This window comes from Elephas maximus, chromosome 11 (assembly GCF_024166365.1).
Source record: "Elephas maximus indicus isolate mEleMax1 chromosome 11, mEleMax1 primary haplotype, whole genome shotgun sequence".
NCBI classification, from domain to species: Eukaryota; Metazoa; Chordata; class Mammalia; order Proboscidea; family Elephantidae; genus Elephas; species Elephas maximus.
This window is the reverse complement of record NC_064829.1, coordinates 38,513,286-38,540,175: the sequence shown is the minus strand read 5'-3', so window position 1 is coordinate 38,540,175 and position 26,890 is coordinate 38,513,286. Positions and strand designations below refer to the sequence as shown.

Here is a 26,890-nt window from a genome sequence, read left to right as displayed (position 1 = left end):
AAAAATATAAACCATCAGAAGAATTTTAGTTTGAAATCTTCATCATGGTATATTTGTTATAATACTAATTTGTCACTTATTGTTATAGATCCAGTCTGATACTGCACAGAATTATACCATCTTTTACTCCATAAGTGGACCAGGTGTGGACAAAGAGCCCTTCAATTTGTTCTACATAGATAAAGACACTGGGGATATGTTTTGTACACGAAGCATAGATCGTGAGCAATATCAACAGTTTTCGGTAGGATCATTGAATTATTTATTCAGAATTGTGTTTTTTTATTGCTAGTTTTATTTTTTCTATACTGCTTGCTTGCTCACATAATGCGATAATCAAATATTTGATTTACTATCTTAAATATTGCTAACTTATAAACTTCAAATTTCTGTTGGTTTCATTGTTAAAGAATGACAGTGAGTATTACAAGGAAAAGAAAAGAGGGAAAATAGAGTTGAGACCAACTGCTTTAGCTGGCACCAGCTGCATTCTTCTGTTTCCTTCTTTAGGATTGTTCTTTGGCAATGAGGTCATCAGGCACCATTTTATTTCCTTTGTAATCCGGAATAGTTTACCCACTTATTTTCTTATTTCATCCAATCAAAGGAAAATTCTAATTAACTCCCCTGAAAATTAAACCCTTTTATTTTTCTGTTTCAAACGTCACATAACTGCCTTGTGTTCTGATTTCTAAGTTGACATACTTACAAGAGAACTTTAGGTGTTCTGGGAGATGGTGAATAAAACTGATTAAGGACTTACCATCTTGAATTATAAAAAAGCATAGTAAAGAAGCACATAAAAGGCAAACCTATCTCATACTTGGGCAGTCCAGAGAGTAACATCTTAGCAGACGTCTGAAAAATGAGTGGGCATTGACTGGAGTGGGTAGCTAAGAGTTTCTGGCAGAGACAGCAGTTAATATAAAGATTTAATGATTAAAAAAAATCAACAGCAAGAACAACAAAAGCAAACGCTGACTGGAACGTAGTTGGAAGCTAAAGAAGAGTATGAACTACAAGGCTAGAGAGGTAAGTGAAGACCAGAGTGCAAAGGATCTTATGAATCGTGCCCAAGAGATTGGGCCCTGACCTAAGAATGTCCACCAAAGCAATCTACATGGTAGCAAAACTTACAAAACAACGTATATGTTTCACATTAGGGGTTTTATAATGAAATATATTGGTGGGATTCCAATGACATATTTTCTTTATAATTGTATGTCCCTTCCTAGACTCTCTACAATAAACATTCATTACTCATAACCATACCAAACTGTTACTTAAAAAAAAAATCACTTACATAGGCTGTTACAAGAGACAAATGTCAACCACCATTGCAAACATTTTCATCTTTTTATCAAGAAGCAAAATAATGATAGAAGATAGAGTTGTTTGTAGCTTTTATAGCTACTTCACCAAAAGAAAAGATCTAACACTAGCAGTCACTCCTGTGATTGTTGTGTGTGTTTCCTACGCCATATGTTGGGATGTACACTTCATTTCCTATCCTGCTGAGAGATCGTTTGACAAGTTTCTGTTTGTGAATTATTTGAGGGCCTCAGCTGCTTCTCATTGGTCATCCTGCTGCCATCTTTGCTTCGTATTATGATTGTTGCTCGAGGAAAGGGGAAGAGAATAAAGTTAGAGGTAACTTATTCTGGTTTTTTTTTTTTTTCACATCTTTTAAAGGATAAATGAGTAAATTTTAAAATTTCTATGTTCAAAGGTAGGATTTTGAATCATTTGTCCTTCAGAATTATCCATATTTCTCTAGTTCCCATGAACATAATTATGATTGAATTGGCATTAAGAAACTCCATTTGCAAATTAGGAAAATTCATAAAGAAAAGTAAAACAACCAGATTCAAACACCATGCAAGTTATAAAATCACTCAAAGGAGTATGAAAAAGAACCTTTCTTTGTTGACGTATAGGTTGAAATTAAAATAATATGTCTTTGCTTTTCTATCAAATTAAATTTTATTTATCATTCTTTGCTAAAAAACTCATTTCTCTGGAAATTAGATCTTTAGTTTCTTCCACTTTTTCTTTTAGCCTTACGCAAGTTACAACTATCAAAATTTTTCATCTCTGTTTTACAGGCTGCTAATAACTGTCTTGGAAACCCTGGTGGCATAGTGGTTAAGTGCTACAGCTGCTAACCAAAAGGCCTGCAGTTTGAATCCACCAGGTGCTCCTTGGAAACTCTGTGGGGCAGTTCTACTCTGTCCTACAGGGTCGCTATGAGTCAGAATCGACTCAACGGCAACGAGTTTAATAATTGTCTTACCAGGGCTGTTGTGATCTGTGAATGCTATGATGTTGGTGAAACTGCTGTGTATACTGTAAAACCCTTATAAAACATTTCCAATAGTAGATCAAACAGTGCACATACTCCAGAATTTTGTCCTGAAAACCAGGATTTTGCTGGGGTTTCCCAATTCTTTATTTGCATCTAGCATATATAAATGTTAATTTTTAATAATAGACTGTCATTTGACATAATTTCATTTCATAAATTAGTAAGAATAAAAGCCATAAATCTAATTCAATGCATATTCTATGTGCATCTCATATCTCTTGCTCCATGTTGGATTGTCTTGGCTAATGAAGCTTTTCCTGGGTGAGTCACACCATAATTACACTTTGGGGAGTTTGCCTTAAACTATTAAATTCATCTAATTTTTCAGGGATTTACATAACTCCCTTTTTTCTAGTATTTTGAAAAACAGTTATATAATAAATTTCCTATAATTCCAAATTATTCTATGAAAGGGGGCAGTTCAATCACCCTTTCTGAATATTGAGTGAGGATTCGTACCTTTTAAAAGTTGTTAGAGACAAAAAAAATTTTAGTCTGGTTCTTTCTTACCTATCCATCCAGATCCTTATTATTATTATTTTTTTAACATGTATTTCCTTTTCTTGACACACAAGTTTTTATCCATTGTCTTTTTGGACATTCTGTGAACTCACACTCTGTACCTGCTCAGTTTTGGTGCTAGTGCTACACCCCTTCTTCTTGTTTAGTCTACACCAGATATACTTCTCAACATAAGACCAAGCTCAAGTTCTAACCTGTATCAGCAAGAGTTTGCATCTTCCCAAATTGCCTAGCATAGTGTTGTCACCATTATCCTTATTTAATAATTGCTATAGGTTTTATTAAACAAACACAAATGAATACTCTGTGAGAGGCACTGTACGGTATTAAAAGATGAATGAGACACTTTTACTCCTATCCATTAACTCATCAGCTAGTTGGTCAACCAAAATGTTTAAATCATCACAATGTAGAACAAGTTAATTTTTGAGGTGTTAATTTTATTAAGAGCTGTATCAGTCTTCATATGAAGGGGTATGGAATAACAGTAGAAGAAGGCGCTGCTCGCATGTGAGGTGAATCTTTATGGGTGGGCTAGGATTGGAGCTAGACCTTGAATAACAAATACGATTTTAACAGGCATCCATGGGAGGTGGACGGATTCCAAGTAGGAGGAATAACCTCTAAAAACAAACAAACAAAAAACAAAACAAAAAAACACTGGTGTTTGAAGTACATGCCATTTATAAACAATCATTACATTCATGTGACTGCTGAATATAATGTGTGTCAGAGGTCAGAGAAGAACATAGTTGGAGAAAGTAGAGGGGCATGCTATAGACATGAATACTAGAACAAAGGAATTAAATTTTCTGTATATTCACATAAAAAAATCAGATCTGTCATTGAAGGTTTTATTAAGGGGGGAGTGACATAATAAGGAGTTCATCTTAGGGGGATAACTGGAAGTGATATTTGTTATTGAAGAAGGATCAGTCCTAAATGTAAGGAAATAAGACAGTAGGCTATCTCAACAGCTTTGGTGAAAAGATGGAAGAAGCAGTGGGGAAAAGGGGAACCAGAAGTCATTTGACTCAGCAAGATTTGTTTTCTGATAAAATGCAGGAAATTAAAAACATAAAAATAAATGAGTAGAAGATAACTGTGAACATTTGATCTTAATAATTGGGAGAATGATGATACTCTTAGTAAGAATGGAACATAAAAAATTAAGAGCAATGGATCTGAGGGCAGGGATTACCTCATGTTGGGTATGTTATCTCTGGAACATATGTGGAATGTCTAAATTGTAAAGGTCAATCAGACAAGGAAATAAGAGTTGGGTGAGAGAAGTCAGGAGTACATAGATGTGAGAGCTATTTACACAGAAATTAGAGTAAGAGCCTTTTCTGTAAGAACTCACAGAGTAAGAAAAAAGTCAAGATAGAATCTTAGGGAGATATTTATAGTCAAGTAGTAAGTGGAAGAAGAAGATCCATACTAAGAAAGACAAGTCTGAGAAACTGAAGGAGAATGAGAAAGTGCAGTGCTATGGGAACCAAGGGGATACAGATTTTCAAGAAGGGTGGCTACTAGTATTAATATAGAGAGTTAGACTTCTTATATACCTACTGCGACTTATAATTAGAATACGAGGAGAACAAAGAGAAGGGTACTGGTTTTGGTGCAGTGTTGGCACTCTTTTTGTGAGTATTTTTAGTAAAATAATAAAATATTAAACCAGATCTTGGGCTGAAGGCAGAACAAATTGAGTGATGATGGAAGCAGTGAGTATAGGTCATTTTTCAAAAAGTTTTGGACAAAAATGACAGTGAAAGAAACAATTTCAGTAAAACTGAGAAAGAGCTAAAAAAAAAAAATGAGGTTCTTCAAGCTATAGAAGAACCCAAAAATGAAACTTGAGATCACAACATTCACATGCGATTTAAATAGCAACATTCTAACTCACTAAAATATTATTGCCTTTGATATATAATAATTGAAACAAGACAGCAAGACCATTATGTTTATTGAGTTATTTGAAAAGTAGTGCTTTAATAGGTAAATAAGAAAATATTTATATTTGGTTCCTCTAGTATATGAATATAAGTGGGTTATCCTAGTGAGCTATGCTATGCTTTAAAATCTAACTACATTCTTATTTAGATCATCCTCTTTACAATAATGATTTCAATTTTTATTTACTCTGGAGATAATTGACTGATTTTTAACAAAAAGCAAAACCAGAATAGTTTCAGAAAAAATATCACCAAATTTCATACAGTAGAATTTGAAATAATAATATTTACTTACAGTTAAATATAAGGAGGTACTATTACCTCAAACTCACGTGACGATGTGGTGAGAAGTAACTGATCTTCTTTTCCATTGGAGTAACAAACTAGCAAGAATTAGTGTAAATTTTAGCAAGATGGACTAAGGTTATATAGGGAGACATTTTAATGCCAGCGTGATGAGTTAGAAGAATGCATTACCAGTTCAACAGAATCTTTATGACAATTTTTACAGAAGACAAAACTTAAGAGTAATTTTTGTTTTGTTTCTAAAAGAGTAAGATAGATATAATTGGATATTTAAAAAAAAACAAAAAACTATTTATTAGAGACTTACTCAATTTAAGGCACTGTGTTGTTTCTGGTGTATCACTAATGATCCTGAGGGCAACTGTAATCTAACACAGAGAGCACTTTCACAGTTTTCTGCCAGTCAAGAATCTCCAAATGACACCAGTTTAAAGAAAGAAAAGTTCGTACCATCTGTCTGGGGGACAAAAGAAGAGGCTGTTAGGAAGGCTAAATGGTGTAAGTGACATCTAGATGTGATGATGGCGATGATGGCGGTAGTGGTGATGATGGCAATGATGGCGGGGTATGCACTCCCATATGCAGCTCCTGAGTTCATAGTATATTGGGAAACAAGATAGAGTAGTAAAACTGGAGCAAATAAAAATATAAGTTTTATTGCTGAAAAAGCCCATCTGGGTAGTTGTTTGAGAAAAAATTGGTGAGGGACAGAAAGAACATGGATGGTTATTTTGATACATTCCAGTGCAGAGGGGAGTGGAAATACCTTTACCTCCAGTTAGCCTCAAGAGTAAGACACAACGCCACCTTCTAACACAATGGTGAGGATTTTGTGGTTACTTTGGTAGATGATGACTGATCACTGAAGATTTTGATTAGACAGTATCACGATTAAAGTTGTGCTTTATGAAAATGAATCCTATTCCTCAGTGTTACGTAGATTGGCGAAAGGAACGTCAGTTATGACAATGGCAGGAAGATCAACAAGACGTCATTTAGGATATACTTGGAGTCTAATGACTGGGATAGTGGTAGGAATAGAAAGGAGAAGGTGGATGATAGAGACACAGAATGCCATGATCATTGGAACCTGGCTACCAACAAAGGTAATGTGGGAAAGGGAATAGTTAGATACCAGAGATTTTGAGCTTGGTTCACTTTTTACGGAATGATGGTTGTTATTGTTAGTTGCTGGCAAGTTGCCTCTGATTCATGGCTACCTTATGTATAACAGAACAAAGTGCTGCCCAATCCCATACCAGCTTCCTAGTTTTTGATACGTTTGAGTCCATTGTTATGGCATTTTGTCAATCCATCTCATTGAGGGTTTTCCTCCTTTTTGCTAACCCTCTACTTACCAAGTGTGATGTCCTTTTCCAGCAATTGGTATCTTCTGATGGTGTGTCCAGAGTAAGCAAGCCAAAGTCTCACTACCCTTGCTTCTAAAGAGCATTCTCTTGTAATGGGATGGTTACAATAGGGAAATAATCAGAAAGAGATAGTTGTGATGAAGAACTGAGTTATTACAGGGTTCACTTTTGGCAGGTTCAGCTTGTCCTGCCAGTGAAGAAAATCATTTAATTCAACAACTATTTAGTGAGCACTTACTATGCATAAACCATGTAAGCAGAATGCAAAAATGATTTGATGTGTTCTAAATGGAAAGGACATTAAATCCTGGTATTTGAAGCCAAGATACATCATTTTGAAAGAGGAAGAATTTGACATGGAATTAGGAATATGTATATGCTTTTATTATTCATAAGAAATGAATGTTTATAATAGAAAGATGAGAAAATTCAGGTAGAGAAAAGAATCCACAATTCAATCACTCAGACATAGTCATTACATGTATATATACATGTATATGTATAAATCTGTAAATAAATAGAATAGCATTTTTATACACTTTAAAGAAATACTTGTTACTAGTATAAAAAATTTTTTTTTTTTAGTATAACTGGGGGGAATTCTGCATACATTCTAACAAATAGAGCAGCATGCGGTTAATTCAGGGAAGACAATAGCCTCATTCAGCAGCGGTGTGGGGTACTTGGTGGGAGAATAACGAGAAATCACTCTAAAAGGAGATTGAAGTCATATGGTGCATATAACCTGTGCCAGTGTGTTATCTTTCAGCTGCAAAATTTCTTAGTTCCATGTACCTCGGTAGATGCTTTTTATAAGGTTGCATCTTCCCTCAATTGCTAGGTTTAAATGTGTATGTAATTTCTCCCTTACCAACAAGTTCATGGGGTATTTCTACCTTTCAGCTATATGGCTATGCAACAACCGCAGATGGTTATGCACCCGAGTATCCACTCCCCATGGAAATCCGAGTTGAAGATGATAACGATAATGCCCCATATTTTGAAAACAAGTTGACTGCCTTTACTGTGCTTGAAAATTGCAGACCTGGTGAGCTCACATTTTACAGTATGATGAAATTATTTAATACTTGAATGTTAGGATTTTTAAGTTGTTAATTTTATGATTACATGTCTTTTTTTTTTTTTGGTATTTCTGATTAAGAACCCATTTCCCCTGTAGAAATTGATGTTACAGGATATCACTATTAAGGGTCTTAAATTGCTCTTAGCAAATTTTCTTAAACTAAGGCGTATTAATAAGGTAAAATTTCATATCTTTTTCCTTTTTATATGATGACTTTATAATTCTAGCAATATTTGCTTGACTCAATTCTTGGCGGGGGGTTGGTTTGCATGTGCAGTGGTGGAAGTCAGTTGTTTAGTCTAAAAGAGGCTAGCTAGGAATTCACAGAGGACATGTCAAGGGGCAATATGAATGGGCCAAGAACCATTTTGTCTTTCGGAGAAATGAGAGGTCTTTTTGTCTTTTTTCATTTCGTTTTTAAATTGCCATTATGTAAGGATAGGGGAAAAGCTTAGGAAAAATTAAACTTGCCCTTCTAAACCACGAAAATACTCCAAAGGAGAGTGATACGAAAAAAAATATACAAAAGTTTATTGTATGGTGCTGTACAATATTTTTGTTTAATACACGTTTGAAATTCAAAGGGATTGATTGCCTAAGTGATATAGGTATAGTACCACTTCTTAGTGAAGTCTTATAACATCAGTATTGCTTTTGTGAATTCCCTTTATTATAATTAACGGATGGCAGCTTTCATTTTAGCCTAAACTCGTAACAAGTGTATCATATGATAGTAACTTTAGGGAAACACTAGATTTTTGTTTCAATTGAATTCCCCATTAATGTTTTCTAACACAATTACCTAGAACATTTTTAAATGCTTGACTTTTAAGGATATACTATAGGACACTTTAAGTAGTCCCAGGGCAGTGCAAATGGTTAAATGCTGGACTACTAACCGAAAAGTTGACGGTTCAAATCCACCCAGAGGCACCTTGGAAGTAAGATCTGGCAATATGCTTCCAAAAGGTCACGGTCTGGGAAACTCTATGTGCAAATACTGTGCTATTGCTCTAATTAACACTACCAAGTTGGACTACAAAAGAGACGATATACAGAGAAGGACCTTTCCAAAAATGGCCCATGAACTGGGGCAGGAGGTAAGGGAGAAGAATTTGGGAACCAAGGTGGAGGGAGAAAAAAAAAACAAAAACTGCTTTTCATTTATGTAAGGTACAAATCAGGTAGTCACTTAATTGAATTTCAAGTTAAGGGCATGGAGTGAAATGATGAAAGGGCTCAGAGAAGTTTTACAGAACATTTACCCATTCCTCAATTTATTTGTAAAACGAATCTACTTGTGGCTTTTTGAGAGAATTCTCTACAACAATGCCTTGATTTTATTTTTGTTTGTAATTCAGTTATATCATTATTTTAATTTCCTTTTTTTTTTTTTTTTTTTTACAATATTGGATTTATCTGAATAGGAACTTCAGTGGGGCGAGTGACTGCCATAGACAATGATGAACCTGACACCTTACATACTCGCCTGAGATATAAAATTTTACGACAAACCCCAGGTCACCCAAAGCATTTCTCTGTACATCCAGATACAGGTGTCATCACAACAGTTTCATCTTTCCTGGACAGAGAGGTAATTAGTTTATTTCCCAAGCACTAAATTATATTTAAACTAATAACGAGCTCTCAAGGGAAGTGACAATATGGCCATTGTGACCTCCTCTTCCAGCAGGTTTCTATATGGCTTTGGTTAGGGTTGCTCTAGAGAATTCCTTTGTACCTGCAGACACGTTGGGAAGGTACAAGGTGTTAGATGAGGTCTCACTTGAGATCATGGTCCAGATTTGATTTGTTGAAGCTAAAATAGCTTTAAGATCTTAAATGTTATATTAGACACACCAACTTTCCATTATACTGATTGGCCAGCCTCTTGCTCTGTATTTGTATTTATAGTGTGTGTGTGTTTTAAATATAATAATAATAATAATTAAAAGTTTACCAAATAATCAGAGGCTACATAATGGTGATGATAACTGCAAGTTATGGGAAATAGAAGACTATTCATCAACGTATCTTTTCCCTTTTTTTCAGTCCTGTGAAACATACGAGTTAATAATGGAAGTGCGAGACATGGGAGGCCAACCCTTTGGTTTATTTAATACGGGAACAATTACTATTTCACTTTTGGATGAAAATGACAATTCACCAGTGTTCACAGAAACTTCTGTGAGTAGATACCTCTATTCATTTACTTAGAGTCATTTTTTTTTTTTTTTAAATCTAATCTAGAATTTGGTAGCTCTGTGAGAGCATAAATTGTGGCTTCAATATCTGCCACTTACAAATAACATAGGGAGAAAAAAATGATTTCTGTAGAAATAGTTGACGACATGAAAGGAAAACCTGGGATTAAAGTCTAGATCTGTTATTTTCCAGTGGCTGTCATTCTTCTAAAGATTGATCTTATTCCTCTAGCAGAGTGCGAGTTGCTCATTTTTTTTAGACTTTTAATATTTTTTGCCTCTCTGGGGGAGAACTATAATTTAATTTATCAAAGGCATAACATTCTCCTTACATCGATTGCTAGTTAATCACAAATAAATTTAAAAAGATTGGTATGATAAGTTTTCCAGTAATTATAAGAAATCAATGTAGGTTATAATTATCTACAAGTGTTGAGAGCTTGATATATTAACAGAAAGCATTTATTAAGTCCTTATTATGTCTTTTTAGTATGTCTAAAAAGGGAGAGATAGACCATAAAAATTATGGGGGTTCAGAGAAGAGACAAATCTGAGCATCAGGAAAATTGACCTAGAGGAGTTGAGGAATCGAGGCATGAGTTAGTCTTTGAGGATGGGGTAAGATTTGAAAAAGCAGTGTGTGGTGAAAAGAAGTACGCTAACCGTTAAATTTGTAAATTCTTTTCCAAAAGATGTATGTACGCTGCCACGTCACTTTTCTTTAAACATGAAGTTTTGAACAGAAAATCACATTGTTAAAGCCATATATTTATAGTAATAAGAGACAATTGTTTCAGTACTTCGTAGAGGTAGAAGAAAACAGAATTGACGTTGAGATTTTACGAATGGCGGTGCTTGACAAGGATTTGCCCAACACTCCTCACTCAAAGGCTGTGTATAAGATCCTACAGGGAAACGAAAATGGAAACTTCAAGATTTCCACAGATCCAAATACAAATGAAGGAGTCTTATGTGTTATCGAGGTAAACAAATAAAATAATCAAGCGATGCTTTAAAAAAAGTCAACTTATGTTTGGGCATTGACATACACGTACAAGGCTTTAGTACTGCAATGCAATGTAATGCTGAAATGATTTACATACAGTTTTTTCTTTTTATTATTTTACTCTCATTTAGGGGAAAGGCATGGCAGGTAGAAAACCCACTCTTCTGTATATGAGGAGATCCAAAGCAGAGAAAGATGGAAGTAGTAATCAAATACTCGCCTTAGGCACCCACCTGTCCAAATCCCTTATTTTACAGGTGTTGAACACACGATATGCAGCATTGGAGGAATCACTATTTGAAATCAGACCTCTTGGCTTTTCAACTCCCTTCACCTTCATTATATGTTTTACCTCTCCATAATGTCTTTTAGGGAGCCCTGTCTAGGGCCTCTATGAGTCGTAATTGATTAGACTGCAGTGGGTTTGGTAGCACAGTGGTTAAGAGCTCAACTGCTAACCAAAAGGTTAGCAGTTGGAACCCTCCACCAGCTTTCGGCTCAGGAGAAAGATGTGGCAGCCTGCTTTTGTAAAGATTTACTGTCTTGGAAACCCTATGGGGGCAGCTCTACTCTGTCCTATAGGGTTGTTATGAGTTGAAATCAACTCAAGGGCAATGGATATAATGTCTTTATAAGACAGACCACTGTATTAAACATTCAACAGCTATTCCCATTAATCAGAGCCCTGGTGGCGAAGTGGTTAAGAGCTTGGCTGTTAAACAAACGGTTGGCAGTTCAAATCTACCAGCCATTCCTTGTAAACTCTTTGGGGCAGTTCTTCTCTTCCTATAGGGTCACTATGAGTCAGAATTGACTCAATAGCAATGGGTTTGGTTTTCGGGTTTTTTAGTTTGCATTAATCATCCTATGTTTGAGGAAGCCAGTGCTTTGGGGTTTTTAAAAACTTAATTGCAATTGCTGGCACCTAGAATGATTACACCAACAACACGTGGTTCCTTTTTGAGTGTTTTTACCCATGCCCTCACTAACTTCTTACATATCTTCCTTCATTAATTTCTTAGAGGCGATGTATTTTCTTAGATGCTTTGTGCAGAAATTGTGTTTTCCTGATAAGATTTTTAGAAGATGTTCTTTAATTACTATACGGTCATTTATCTACTTTTTAAAATTTATTTAGCTCCTAGATTTCTTTCTCTTGCTTCTCCTTCTTTTGTTATCATGACAGATTTTGGACTCTAATCATTTTAACTGTTGTTTCAGGATTCTTTCTAATTATTCAGTTGCGTTTTCACTAGGAACTAAAAACCAAACCAAACCCATTGCCGCCAAGTTGATTCTAACTCATAGCGACCCTGTAGGACAGAGTAGAGCTGCCCCATAGGGTTTTCCAAGGAGTGACTGGTGGATTCGAACTGCAGAACTTTTGGTTAGTAGCTGAGCTCTTAACCACTGCACCACCAAAGCTCCACATTAGGAATTAAGCAGAGCCAAATCTAACATGTTTTGAAAAGTTTCATAGGTGCTGCTAAATGATGTCGTTATATCAGTTGACTCAACATACTTAGCATATCTTCTGTGTTATGACCAGATCTCATGTCCTAGTGATCTATCTAATTATTTTATATACTTAGCTTGGAGGGACTTCTGCTGTTGTAGTTATTATCGCTGTTAGCCCATGTGTTAAATAATAAAATAATGAAGAAAAGTAGTCCATTCAAATTTTTCAAACACTTATTTGGTATTTCTATTAATATTTAAAATTTGTAATGAAAAAATAAAGGCAGAATCTTCTCAAATAAATGTGAGAAGAAAATTTTATTGAATCTTAAAATTGACAATTTTGCCTCTGATAGTGTTTGTCATTATGGAAACGTAATTACTCGTCTTTAACTACATTAGCACCAACTTTTGGTAACATTTTATGCATAAAAATGATTTTCCCTTTTGGGCTAAAGCTTGCCATTATAATCATAAGTCTTCTGTATATAGTATTATAGATTGACTAATAAAAGTATGTTTATTGAACAGCCATTGAACTATGAAGCCCATCACCAAATTATTCTGATAATCGGTGTACTTAATGAAGCACAGTTCTCTAAAGCGGCAAACTCACAAACTCCTACTATGTGCACTGCAACTGTCACTGTTAAAGTTAAAGACGCTGATGAGGGCCCCGAATGCCAGCCACCAATGAAAGTTATTCAGAGTAAAGATGGCCTTAAAGTTGGTACAGAGCTCTCTGGATACAAAGCGGTGGATCCGGAAAGGGGCAGTAGTGAAGGCTTAAGGTAATGAACTTTTCAAAAAGCCCCTTATTTTTAATTGTAAAGTCAACTGATTTCAAATTTAGGAAAACTGTACGTATTTTTCAAAATGACATTTGTAAGACTAGGTTCCTTGGCTTGTCCTTGGCTTGACCATTGACATTTGATTTCTCAAAACTAGATATACGAAGATAAGAGATGAAGATAACTGGTTTGAAGTTAATGAACTAACTGGCAACTTGAAAACTATAAAAACACTGGATAGAGAATCAAAATTTGTCAAAAATGACCAATATAATATTTCAGTGATTGCAAGGGATGCAGGTGAGTGTCATTTTCTAGAAATAAAATATAAACGTAGCATTATTTTCATGTTGACAGCAAGTTATTATGAAATATTAGGATTAGATAGAACTGGATTGTGTCTAGGTTTCTCCATTCAGTTCACATCCTTTCCTCTGTGCCCACCACAATCCCTCCTCCCTCCAAGGTATCTGAAGGAGTGTCTTTTCTCCCACTTTCTACATAACATGTTTTTTAAGGAAATCTGCTTATTTCCAGATCACAATTTAATGTAAACAATGTTTGAAGTATGATTGCCCAATTTTTGAAGACCACTCAATTTAGGCTCTGGTGCATCAGTAAATAAAAGGTTAGGCTGTGAGAGCCAAAATCTAAGTTTCAAAAACCATGTTAGTTGAGCTCCCCTGGGAACATGGTGACATACTTGAGGATCTCCACTTTTTCCAGGACTTTGGGTTTAGATTATTATGATATGAATTTGCTGAAAGGGGTCAATCCACCTAAAACAGATGAGTTCAAGGTAGGTTTTTCCTGAGCCTTTCTTAAAGGGGAAAAAAACATTTATCCTAGTTCCTAAAGAAATGATCAAACTATGGCTTAAGTCTTTTGCTATGGTTTGCAATTCCTGTGCAAGTTAGCTCTAGGACCTGTGTTGTAAGAAATGCCCTTCAAGTGTCATAAAGTAATGATCATTTTTAAATATGATTTACTAATAAGACTGTTTGTTCAAAAGGTTTTCCTTATCAGTAAATCATATTTAAATATGTACCTCCATGTTTTTGATAGTATGTTTATTTATATACATGTACTATTATATTGGAGCCCTGGTGACGCAGTGGTTAAGAGCTTGGTTGCTAACCTAAAGGTCAGCGGTTCAAACCCACTAGTTGCTCCTTGGAAACCCTATGGGGTAGTTCTTCTCTGTCCTATAGGGTCACTCTGAGTCAGAATCAACTCGATGGCAATGGGCGTGGGCTAGTGTGTTATATACATCATAAAATTACACAAAATAGATATTAAAAGAAGATCAAAAGTATAAATAGAAGTTATAATATTTCATTCTATATCACATAAATTAATTACATTCTCACTCATTTGGGGAAAATTGCCATAAATGATAAAGATGAATTAACTTAGATAGACTTTTATGACAGTCTGTTCTTTTGACTATCTGCAGAACCCAAGGAGTTTCCGCTTTTTTTGTCTACATATGCTGGCTGTTCAAAACAAACTAGCTGATATACCAATGCTGTAGTCTTTTTCTATAGAATCTTTGAATTTCTTTAGAAGGAATGGGTGAGTGTATGAATAAATACATATCAAATCTCATGAAAAATTAACAAAAATTGAAAGTAAATACTGAAAAGCTTCCTGTTTATTCATTGCCCACCTTGATATTTTGATAATAAGATAAATGCAAAGTGTTTTCTCATATATTCCACCCTAATTGTTTTTCTATAGTTTTAAAATAAAAGCCACATCTACCTAAAGATGATTCTCTAACAAGAGAGACAAAAGGTAAAATTAATGAAGATGCTAGCTGCTTACAATTTATACGGGAAGGGCAAGCTAATTCATCTAACACATCTATTCCTTTCAGGTTTTTTCTTCCTTGCTCAGCTTTGGTTTGTTTCTGTTGCCTTTGGGATGGAAATACTGTGTCTTAAGTCTTAATCAGTGAGACAATCAATCAGTTTTAAATAAATATTCCCATTTTGGTTTCAAAATATAAAATTTCCTCTGAAAGAAAACCTGGGAGTGAATATCATTACTTAATCACATGTATGATCTTCCTTTCCTCTTGATACTTTGCACATGCGTCTTAGTTATCTCGTGCCGTTATAGCAGAAATACCGCAAGTGGATGGCTTTACCAAACAGAAATTTATTCTCTCACAGTCTAGCAGGCTGTAAATCTGAATTCAGGGTGCCAGCTTCAGGGGAAGGTTTTCTCTCTCTATCAGCTCTGGAGGAAGGTCCTTGTCATCAATCTTCCTCTGGACTAGGAGCTTCTCAGCACAGGGACCCCCAGTCCAAAGGATGTGTGCTCCTGGCTCTTCTTGCTTGGTGGTATTGGGGTCCCCTGTCTCTCTGCTTGCTGCATTCTTTTATATCCCAAAAGAGGTTGACTCAAGATACAACATAATCTTGTAGAATGAGTCCTGCCTCATTAACATAACTGCCTCTAATCCTGCCTCATTAACATCATAGAGGTAGGATTTACAACACATAAGAAAATCACATCAGATGACAAAATGGTGGACAATTACACAATACTGGAAATCATGGCCTAATCAAGTTGACACACATTTTTTAGGAATACAGTTCAACCTGTAACAGTACACTTTTAATATAGTTCTTTCAGTAAAAGTAGGAGGAAAAAAAATCTGCTAAAGAATGGGGAAGACATTAGTATAATCCTGGGTGATTTGCTGTTCTTTTACAAGTTTAAGTGAATTTGAATGGGTTTAAGAACACTGTTACATTGTCAGACAAGGATTTACATTTATTCCACAAATATTGATTGTCTATCAAATTCCAAATTCTAGGCAAATTGCTGTGGAAATTAGAATTCATAAGACAAGGCAAAATCCTCTCATGCTGTCAATTAAATGATTACCATATTTAGGTTAGGTACTGAAATTATTGTAGTAAAGGATTTTATATTCTCATAAGAGATTCTAATAGTATGAAAACTTTCTTACTCCATAAAATAAGGTATGGAAATCATCAGAAGTTAATTGCTGCCCAGATTAAAACATAAATGGAGAAAATTTCACAGAAATGTAGAGGCTTCATGAAAGGAAAACAAAATATTATTTGGAGAGAAGGAAAATATAGAAAAAAATATAAGAAATTAACTTTGTCTTTTGGTGCTAAAAGAACATAAGCACAGTGATCATAGTACAAGGAAATAAAAGCAGAAGTCTGAATTCTATATGTCCCAAGGTCATGGGTAGCTGGTGTGCTCAAGAAGAAAGAAAGATAAGGATGTCAGAAATTTTTAATGAAAGACCGTATGATGACATGAAGATTTTGCTTCCATGAATTTTAATCCATTAATATATACTTCCAACAGCCAAATAAATAATTACTTATATTTGCGTGTGAACATTTAGTTTTAATAGTCATCAATATTCTGTATAATGGTCTAGGTATTCTAGCTTTCTTAGGGTCTCATTTATTTCATCACGTTTCTTGTGTTGATCCTCTTTTTCGGTCAGGCTGGCTTCCTCACTGTCACTTTAGGAAGCACTGTTTCATACACTGCAAACCCTGGTGGCATAGTGGTTAAGTGCTATGGCTGCTAACCAAAGGGTCAGCAGTTTGAATCCGCCAGGCGCTCCTTGGAAGCTCTATGGGGGCAGTTCTACTCTGTCTATAGGGTTCCTATGAGTTGGAATCGGCTCGACGGCACTGGGTTTGTTTTTTTTTTTAACTAGAAAAGTGTTGCCCCTCATGTTTGAAATTCAGGTCCCTCAGCTTCTTCAAATTAATGACAATCAGAGTTTCTGTGATTGTTCCCACTAGTCTTCACTTCTCTTAATTCTTGTAAGCATGCCTGCACTGGTTATAATGTGTTAATTCTCGCATTTATGTGTCTTCTATATAAAAAAGGGTACTTTCATTTTTTCTAATGTACTTTCTGTTACCCTAACTAGATGCTTTTTTTTTTTTTTCTTTTGATAAACCAACCCTTTATCAGGTATAGAATTTGGTATACATTTGCTTAAAGCAGGTATTTGTCATTCCTTTATTTGAGAGTCCCAAAAATCTCCAGGTCTATGTTGTGACTTTCACTGCTAAGAGCTTTGCAGTTCCAAAGGTGTAATTGCCTCTTGAACAATTAGTTTTAATATAGAAAATTGACTTTAAAAGCTTAGAAAATGTTTTGTTATATTTGACTTTGTGTAAAAGTAATTTTCTTTAAATATTTAAGGATTGTCATGTGGGAGAGGTAAACATTTAGAAGGCATAGTCCAAAAAATAAAAATAAACCATGAAAAAATTATTGGAGATTATTAAGAGACTTATTGAGACTTAAGAAAGAACCTAAGAATTTTCTAACAATTGAACTGTGTACATGGAGTTCTGACTCATAGTAACCTTATAGGACAGAGTTGAACTGCTCCATATGGTTCTCAAGGAGCAGCTGGTGGATTCAAACTGCCCACCTTTTGGTTAGCAGCTGAGCTCTTAACTACTGCACCACCAGGGCTCTATAGGGTCACTATGAGTCGGAATCGACTTGACAGCAATGGTTTTTTTTTAACAGATTTGGTACATGGAGGGAGCCGTGGTGGTACAAACGGTTAAGCGTTTGGCTGCTAACCAAAAGGTGGGCAGTTGGAATCCACACGTTGCTCCCTGTGGGCTCACTATGCATAGGGATCAACTGGATAACAACAGGTTTGCTTTTTTTTTTTTTTGGTTTTGGTACATGGAGTTGGAGTTCCTGGGTGGCACAAACAGTTGCACTCAGCTGTTAACCCAAAGACTGGAGGTTCAAGCTCACCCATCAGTGCCTTGGAAGAAAGGTCTGGCAGTCTACTTCTAAAAAATCAGCTGTTGAAAACCCTATGGAGCACGGTTCTATTTTGACACACTTGGGGTCGCCATGAGTTGGAATCAACTCAATGGCACCTAGTTCCTAGTTGGCACATGGAATTGGCTGATTCATAAAGCAGTTAGTTGTGGCTACTGACAACATCTAAGTGGCAATAGGAAACTATTATTTTCAGAATCCTCATTGTGGACATGTTGTGAGTTTAGACTTTAGTTAATGTCTGAGATACACTTTCCATCTCTGAGTGTGTGGTATTCCTTACGTGCTGATACTTGACATTTGTTATGAGTTAAAGTAAGGTTTAGAGGAAAACAAACATGCCATTAGTTACCATTTCATCTTCAACTGTTACCAGTAATTATTTATTTTTGGTTCCATTTTCCAGAGGTAAGGTGGAAACTTAACTTTCGTAGCTTAGAAGCCTTTTACAATTTTATTTTCAGCTCTGGTCTCAAATATCATTCAGTTTAACAATTTCAAGCATCCGTCATTCTGTTTTTAACAACATCCTTAAAACAGACACTGTGATGGAAAATAATGTTATGTGATAAATTTTAGTCGAATATAGGGTTAATAAGTGATGATATGCTTTCTGATGGATGACATATTTCTTTTTTAAAAAATATTTTATTGTATTTTTAGTGGAAGTTACACATCAAATTAGGTTCTCATTTAATAATTTCTGTATGTATTTTTCCTACTGCCATGGAGTTGATTCCAACTAGGGTCACTATGAGCCAGAATCAACTCTACCACAAAGGGTTTTTCTATAAATGTAGCTCAGTGACATGGGTTACATTTTTCACAATGTGCCAGCATTCTCATTATTTCCATTCTGGTTACTCTGTTTCCATTAATCTAGCTTCCCTGTGCCCCCTTACCTTTTCATCTTTGGTCTAGGGTAAATTTTCACCCTCTGGTTTCTTTTAGATGATTATTTAAAGGAGCACAGTACTCATGGGCGTTATTTATTTTATGAGCCAAGTAGTACTTTGGCTGAAATGTGTCCTCCAGGGGTGGTTTGAGTTCCAAGTTTAAAGGGTATTCCAGAGTGTCTGTCATATTTCTTTATCAGCTTTTTAAAGCGTGATTTCTCTCAATTTTTCCATACAGAGAAACTGCTTTCTGCTTAAATTTTAAAAAGTAAAATCAGCGCATACATGTTGACTCATATGTAGAGACTGTAACTACATTTTTCAATAAAAAAAAAAAAACTTTCTTTTCACATTACTCACTTCTTTGTTAGTTTGCTAACTTTGAAGTTGTTACTAGTGTTCGGAGTTATTTATGTTTCTGGAAGACTCAAAATGCTTATATTCTATCATGTATTTCTCCCTATAAGACCTATAGCTCTCTTTTCTTTCTAGCTATTTTAAAACTTGTTCAGCTAGAATAGTTTTTAAGTAGCTTATACAGTAGTTACCACATATAATTGATTTAAAAGTCACTTTGAATAAATTCTTTTTTTGCTTATTCAACAGAAAAAAAAAATTCCCCTGCAATTTACTACATGTTATGGCTTGTGCTATTTTGAGCTAAAAAGAAAATATGGATTATATTTACATATAATTTATTAGTAGTCTTTATGATAAATTCAACATATATAGACTATTTCAAAATTTAGGACTAATGTTCAAAGCAAAAAAAAAAGAGAGAGAAATTTTATCAATTAAATAATTAAATAATCTGTTTATTTTGGTTTTCAAGTCTCATCACTTCTTGTAGTTTATTATCCTATCACAAACTGTAGAATTTAAACATACTTTATGAACTTCATTCTCTCTGAAGTACAAATAATGGGCACTATTTTAACTAGAAATATTTGAGACTTAAGTGTGAAGGGTTAGGCCAGTAATAGTCACACTGTATTCTTGAGAACATATTAACTAAGATAGGGCAGAGGTGCAAAATAATTTCCTGGTTTACTCAATTAAATTTTTGCAAAGTGTAAATATAATAACTGTATTATGTTCAATGTGTTAACATGAAGCTATAAATTAGGCAAGAAATATGAGTCAGACCACTGGGCTTTCCAGATGATAAGACTCAGATCTTGCTATTGAACTGTGCCCAGTGGACTGAGAGCCAAGTATGAGCAGTATTTTGAGAAGTCAAGGGAGAAAAATGGCTATCATTGTCTGTAAATGTCACATCAAATTTTCTGAGGTGGCGACATTTGAACAGATTCTGGAAGGTTTTGCCAGGGGAGGAGAAAGTATTCCTGGCCATGGCAACCCTATCGGAAGGAGAACATTTAATGGTTTTATGAGATTCTTTTTTTTTTTTTTTCAGTTTTTCCTCTTGCTTTTTCTGAAATGCCTTTTTTAAAAATTGAATTCATTTTATTTTTTGTTGTTACTGTTGAGAACATACACAGCAGAACATACACCAATTTAACAAGCTCTTTTTTTACATGTACAATTCAGTGACATTGATTACATTCTTCTAGTTGTGCAATTATTCTCACCCTCTTTTTCCGAATTGTTCGTCCTTCATTAACGTAAACTCATTGTTCCCTAAGGTTCCCGTGTAATCTTTCAAGTTGCTGTTGTCAAATTGATTCCACACGGATAGTTCTTAAAAGAGCACAGTGTTCAAGGCAGACAGTCTTCATCAAAAAAAAAAAAAAAAAAAGTCTTCACTAGTTAAGCTAAATGTTGTTTGGTTTTAAGATTTCAAGGGATACTTTTAGTTTAAGGTTTAAAGATTATCTCAGGGCAATAGTTTTGAGGATTCATCAAGAAAAAAGTCAGGGGAAGAAATCAAGAAACAATGTAGAGGGTTGTAAAGTCTTTGTATTCCAAGGATAAGTATATGCTCTTCATACAGAAAGAAGATATAAGAAATCCATTTTCTTTTTTTTATTATTGCAAAAATATAGGTAACACAATATTTGCCAATTCAACATTTTTTATCTGTACAATTCAATGAAAGTAATTATATCAATCATGCTATGAAACCATCAGCAACATTCATTGTCATATTTTCTATACCCATAAATGGCAACTCAGTGCTAGCTCAGCAAAGATTCCCCTTTTCCCTTCCCTCCTGCCCCTGTTAACCACTGGTAAACTCTTATCTCTGTACATTTGCCTGTTCTAAGGGTTTTATGTTAGTGAGATCATGCAGTACTCGTCCTTTTGTGATTGACTTATTCCTGATTATTCTATAGTGACATTACTCATAATCTCATATTTTTTAGTTGTGGGGGGGGGGAAAAAAAACACAAAACCCAAGAGATCATGTGATCCAGCGCCCAGGTCTTCAAGGAAGAGAAGTCATTATTGTGTTCTGGTAGCAATCGTGTCTGAGATGGGGGAAATGTGTGTGCTAATCTAATTTCAGGAATTTAGTAGAAAGCAGATATCAATTATGCATTTTAGAATTGTAGAAAACAGATACAATTTGAAGCCAATTAATACCCTATTTGTTATTTTCCTTAGATGGCAGATCTTGCACTGGAACATTGGTAGTTCGTTTGGAAGATCATAATGATCACCCACCAAAAATTGATAAAAAATTGACAATTTGTCACAATGATAAAGATTTTGCTGTTTTGGAACCTGTAGATCTAGATGGGCCTAATAATGGTCCACCATTTCAATTCTTTTTGGATAAGTCTGCCAGCAAATTATGGACTTTAGAATCAAAGGATGGTACGTAATTATGCTAAATTTTGTAGTCAATAGAAATGCAAGAGGACTGATAGTCTTTTTATTTATTATGATGACTTTCACCTTAGTTCATCAAAATAAATAAATATTTATTTTAGGAAATTATTTCAATAATCCTAAAAGAAACAAAAGATAATATCTTGCTTTTTTATAGTAATAATTATATTTCTCTTAAGCTGAGACCCGTGTTCCAAGTATCTTTTAAGAAGACATATGAATCTATGTTGAGATAGACTAACACAGAATGTAATGCAATGTCAACTTTTTTCCTGTTTTTCCAAAAAATCAATATCATTCCTAAGGCATGAAAATGAACCACTAGAGTTTTTCTTCTAAGCTAAGTGTTTCCCCCGCCCCCAAGAACATGAAGTAGGAATAATATTGCTATTGAAAGGTCATATCAATATATATTCTGTCTTTTATCTTCCCAGGTAAAACTGCCATTCTTCGTGAACAGAAGCCTCTTGATTATAAAGATTATTCTGTGCCTATCATAATAAAAGATAGACATGGTTTGTCTGCAAAGCATGTGTTATCGGTGACAGTATGTGAGTGTATAGCTCCATCTGACTGTAGAAATAATGCTGTAGGTGTGAGAGATGCTGAGATATCAAATGTCATACTTGGAAAATGGGCTATTCTTGCCATGGTGTTGGGCTCTGCATTGTTGTTATGTAAGTATAATTATATGTAATGTGTTAACTGAAGTTCTCTCTCTCTCTTTTTTTTTTCAATATTATATGGTAGTTCTTTATATCAATGACATTTACAGCTTTTGGTAAATATATGCCTTTATGTGCCTAGTATGTGACCTGGAGTTCTGAGTCACAGAAGAAGAAAAATAGCAGTAAAAGTAGATTAAACTTAAAGTTTGCAGAAGTTTTAGCCTCAGTTCTTAAAATAATTAGCTGTGAGATGTTGGTAAATCATTTCCTATTCTTTGAGTTCATTTTTCCATATGCAAAATGAAGAGATTGGACAAGATTGTTAAGATTATATATAAAACATTACAGTCTTCCAACTAGCCATATTTATGCAGGGAATTCAGAAAAAGAATTAGTAAAAACTAAGGAACTCCAAAATTTGCTTAGATGTTCGATGTCATTAATGAGTACGAAAAAGTGATTTCGCATACATCTGAAGAAGACTCCAGTGAGTGGAAAATGGTTATATGGTAAGCCACGAAAGAAAAAATAACGCCGCAAAGGTCACCAAGATTTTGCATCCTGCAGCCTGTTATTTGGAGATACAAAAGTAATGAAAAGTATGACCGTAGATGTTTTAATAATCTGTTTGATTACACAGAGCCCATTTGTATTTATGAACTTTTTTCATAGTCTTTAAAAAAAAAAAAAAAAGTCTTTACTGTGTCCTAATTCACTGATTTGAGTCCCAGGCATAAACTGGATGCTCCTCTTAGTGCTCTATTAGTTGATGCACACTTTCAAAACCGGACACTGGTTTACATAGTTGCTTTTCTTGTTTGCGTTTATGCCTGATGTTCTTTATTTTGTGGTTCTAAAGCTGTTGGTGTGTGCTCTTCATAATTTTAAGTACCAATAATACCAACTTGTGGCGTGTCTTATTGAGGAGGAGAGAATTAGGGCATAGGATAGGAAACAGGATGAACAGGACTGCCTGAGAGCTCAGACTTCTGACAAATAAAGTTACTATTTCAATGTGGAGGAAATAAGAAAAACATACAAATTAATTCTGGACCTGGGGAGGTAAACTATTAATAAGCCATGTTCACTTCATCCTTCTTACTTTAAATTGATTTGTATCTTATGTAACCTAATGTCATAATATCCGAGACAGAGATCATCTATGTATTAATACATTTGCTAATATTCTGTTTTAAACTCTACGACCCAAGTGATCTTAATTTATTAAAAGAATTTTTAAAAGTTCAATGAAGAAACTTTAGAAAATCATATAATTCAAATGACTTAATACATACCAGCCAGAAAATAAATACTATATTACTTCAATCTTTTTATATTTTAGGTATCCTGTTTACATGTTTCTGTGTTACTGCTAAGAAGACAGTAAAAAAATGTTTTCCCGAAGATAGGGCCCAGCAAAATTTAATTGTATCCAATACTGAGGGTCCTGGAGAAGAAGTGATGGTAAACTGAATTTCACCTTTATTTGAATTGTGTGGTGATCCAATGATGATAGTTTGATTATAAAGCCAAAAACCAAACCCATTGCCATCGAGCCAATTCTGACTTATAGTGACCCTATAGGACAGAGTAGAACTGCCCCATAGGGTTTCCAAGGAGTGGCTGGTGGATTCAAACTGCCAACCTTTTGGTTAGCAGCCGAATGCTTAGCCACTGCACCACCAGGGCTCCAGCATCATAATAGTAACAATAAGAATAATGACTGATGTTCATTGAGCACCAACTCTGCCAAGCAGAGTGCTCAGTGCCTTGCATATGCTAATTCATTTAAACTTCACTATCCTGTGATGGGGGACTGTTATCCACATTTTATGGGTAACTAAGAGGCATCCCTGTTAAATGATTCGCACATGGTGGGGAAAAAAAAAATGAAAGCATATGGTTAGTTTCAATTTGATTCATTCTTTTTATAACCCTAACTTTATTTTTCAGGAGGCAAATATTCGACTTCCCACACAGACGTCCTACGTTTGTGACACAAGCTTGTTGGGCACCCTTGGTGGCCAGGGGGGCACCCTTGGTGGCCAGGGAATCAAAACCCAGCAGAGTTTTGAGATGGTTAAAGGAGGCTACACTTTGGAGTCCAACAAAGGAGGTGAACACCAAACCTTGGAATCCAGCAAGGGAGTAGGTCAGGGCGTAACAGACACTGGCAGATACATATACACGGACTGGAATAGTTTCACCCAACCTCGTCTCGGTGAAGTAAGCTCCAATTTCTTCAAGTTCACAGTATATGAAAGTTAAACACTATTTATAAATCAGGGTTTCCCAAAAGTTCCACAGTTCATACACCTGGAGCTCATCACCTTCTTCATGTCAAATTCTTACAGATGTGGATGTCAGGTCCAAACTCAAATAGAAAAACGATCTTGTATATTTCAATTTTAAAAATCAGTTTTATAAACCATCACTGAGGAGTAGCATATGTAGATGTGCTTAGGGAGGATAGTTTTTTTCTCCCCAAATTATCAGGAAAACCATCTGGAGTAATGTACTTGTTACAGGGTAATAAGCAGATCATAAATCAGAAGCATTTTTGTAGTGCTTTCGCGTCCTCTATGTGGTCACAAAGTTTTGACTATCAAAATCGCCAGATAGGCTGTTAAAATGATTCGGGGGGGTTTAGCTCTTAGTTTTCTTTTATGTTCACATTAATCAATATAGGTTAACATAAGCCAGGTATATAGTGGTGTAAAAACATAAGAATCATAGGTTATATTGCTTCCCCAAATACGTGAAGCTATTTCAGAGGTAAACTTCACCTATGCAAGTCTTATGTTCAAATGGGAAATTCAAAGGTAGTTGCCTGATGTATGTGGATTTTCATAAATATGTTCACTAGGAGCATATATTTATTTGCTATATTTTAAGAATGACTATAATACAGACCAATCATGTGCGTTTTTTATATGTAGGAATCCATTAGAGGACACACTCTGGTTAAAAATTAAACAGTAAAAGGTAAATCAAAGACATTATTTTTATGCTAATATGTTTAGGTGTTTTTAAAAAATAATAATAATAAAATGTGCTCTTTTTTTGATGCAGAAGGTGTATCTGTGTGGACAAGCTGAGGAGCAGAAACATTCTGAAGACTACGTTCATTCATATAACTATGAAGGAAAAGGGTCCGTGGCTGGTTCGGTTGGCTGCTGCAGTGACAGGCAGGAAGAAGAGGGGCTTGAGTTTCTAGATCATCTGGAACCCAAATTTAGGACATTAGCAAAGACATGCGTAAAGCAGTAAACCTGTCCTTATTAGAGTAACATCTGTCAACGGATATTAGGAGTTTATTGAATGTAAAATGATAGCAGCATCTGCTAACGTTTTTGTTTATTGGAGGCAGACTTCGAGACAAAGCTATTATAAATAGGAGGCGCCCCTAGATTTTCCTGGTTCTCAGATAACTTCAATGCTTTCTAGAAATAAAGCTTTCATTTGTTAATTTTCTTTTATATATATGTATATATTTTCAGGACTTACTCTGCTTTCTTGTACCTTCTCTTTGAAGACTTGGGCTTCCAGAGCTATTTCAAAGCTCCTTCTTGTAACTCCTACTTGAAAACTTTTATTAACTACTATGTTTGCTATGGAAGACTATGTGGGAGAGCTGGGTATTGTGGAGGCTAAAGAAAAGTGAATTTTCATTTCAGATGTGCAAATTAAATATTTTCTTCAAAACCTTGGGGAGAATTATTCCTTTGGTACCAGATAATTGCTTTCTCTCGAATCGGATGGCTCTGAATTGAAGGATTTGTAGTTATTTTTAGATGTGGTCTTTGGTTTGGAAAATGAAAGCTGCTTTCTCACTACATTTTTCACCTGGTGGAGATGTTCCCAGAGTTGATTTTTTCAGGAGCCTTCAGAGCTCAGTGTTTGGCTCTGTGCCGTCAGGAGTAAAATAATTTATTTTGGTAATGCGATTTCCGCTGTCTGATATACACAATAGTGTATGCTGAAAATGCTACTAGTTTTGGTATTTGAAAATCTAATGTTATAAATTTGGAGATATATCATAATATCACAATAAGTTATTTTCTTGAATGTAGGTGTAGAATGCTTTCTGAGCAATTAAATGATATCCTTAGCCCCCAAATTAACTTATATGTGTTTGTGTCTTCATATTTCTCTTATACTTGCTTAAGTGTGGAAGTGGCAATTGTACACGAAGTACAATCGATTGTACACAAAGTACAATTAATTGCCAGGATGGATTTCTCAATCAACAAGGGAAGACACTATAAAAGCATTAAAAGGATTATTGGAAAGTGTGGGGAATTAGTTTGTGTTAAGCAGCTTTAGCTATTTAAAATGTTTTCCAAATATCATTAGCATTTACTCAGAGAGTAACTATGATCATCTTTTGTCTTCATTTAAGTAATTTAAAATCATTCTCTACTTAAACCCAAAACAAAATGTTAATTTTATGATGCATGAAATTCATAAAACTCCACCAGACTGTTTACAAATTCCGTTTGTTAATAAAACATTATATCTTATGAATTTATTTCAGGTAAGTTAATTGTCAGTTAACTAATAGTCAATAAATTAACTGCTATGGGTTTTTTTTGTTGTTCTGTACTTAAAACTATGCTAAGGAAAAAATGCACAGTTAATT

The 26,890-nt window shown here is 34.9% G+C and overlaps 1 protein-coding gene across 2 annotated transcripts in view; it reads left to right on the top strand.

Moving 5' to 3' along the window:
• DSC1 (desmocollin 1) overlaps positions 1-25,518 on the top strand; it is a 33,476-nt gene extending 7,958 nt beyond the window's left edge. Inside the window, exons 5-16 of one of the 2 annotated variants that reach the window (XM_049900709.1) lie at positions 89-244; positions 7,425-7,569; positions 9,033-9,199; positions 9,658-9,792; positions 10,607-10,792; positions 12,805-13,064; positions 13,222-13,364; positions 21,353-21,565; positions 22,015-22,257; positions 23,591-23,712; positions 24,202-24,474; positions 25,321-25,518. In XM_049900709.1, coding sequence (XP_049756666.1) covers positions 89-244; positions 7,425-7,569; positions 9,033-9,199; positions 9,658-9,792; positions 10,607-10,792; positions 12,805-13,064; positions 13,222-13,364; positions 21,353-21,565; positions 22,015-22,257; positions 23,591-23,712; positions 24,202-24,474; positions 25,321-25,518 — 2,241 coding nt within the window. Of the gene's footprint in view, positions 1-88; positions 245-7,424; positions 7,570-9,032; positions 9,200-9,657; positions 9,793-10,606; positions 10,793-12,804; positions 13,065-13,221; positions 13,365-21,352; positions 21,566-22,014; positions 22,258-23,590; positions 23,713-24,201; positions 24,475-25,187; positions 25,224-25,320 lie in introns of those variants that run through there. The other variant, XM_049900710.1, reaches the window with a different exon arrangement.
• The last annotated feature ends 1,372 nt before the right edge of the window (positions 25,519-26,890 follow it).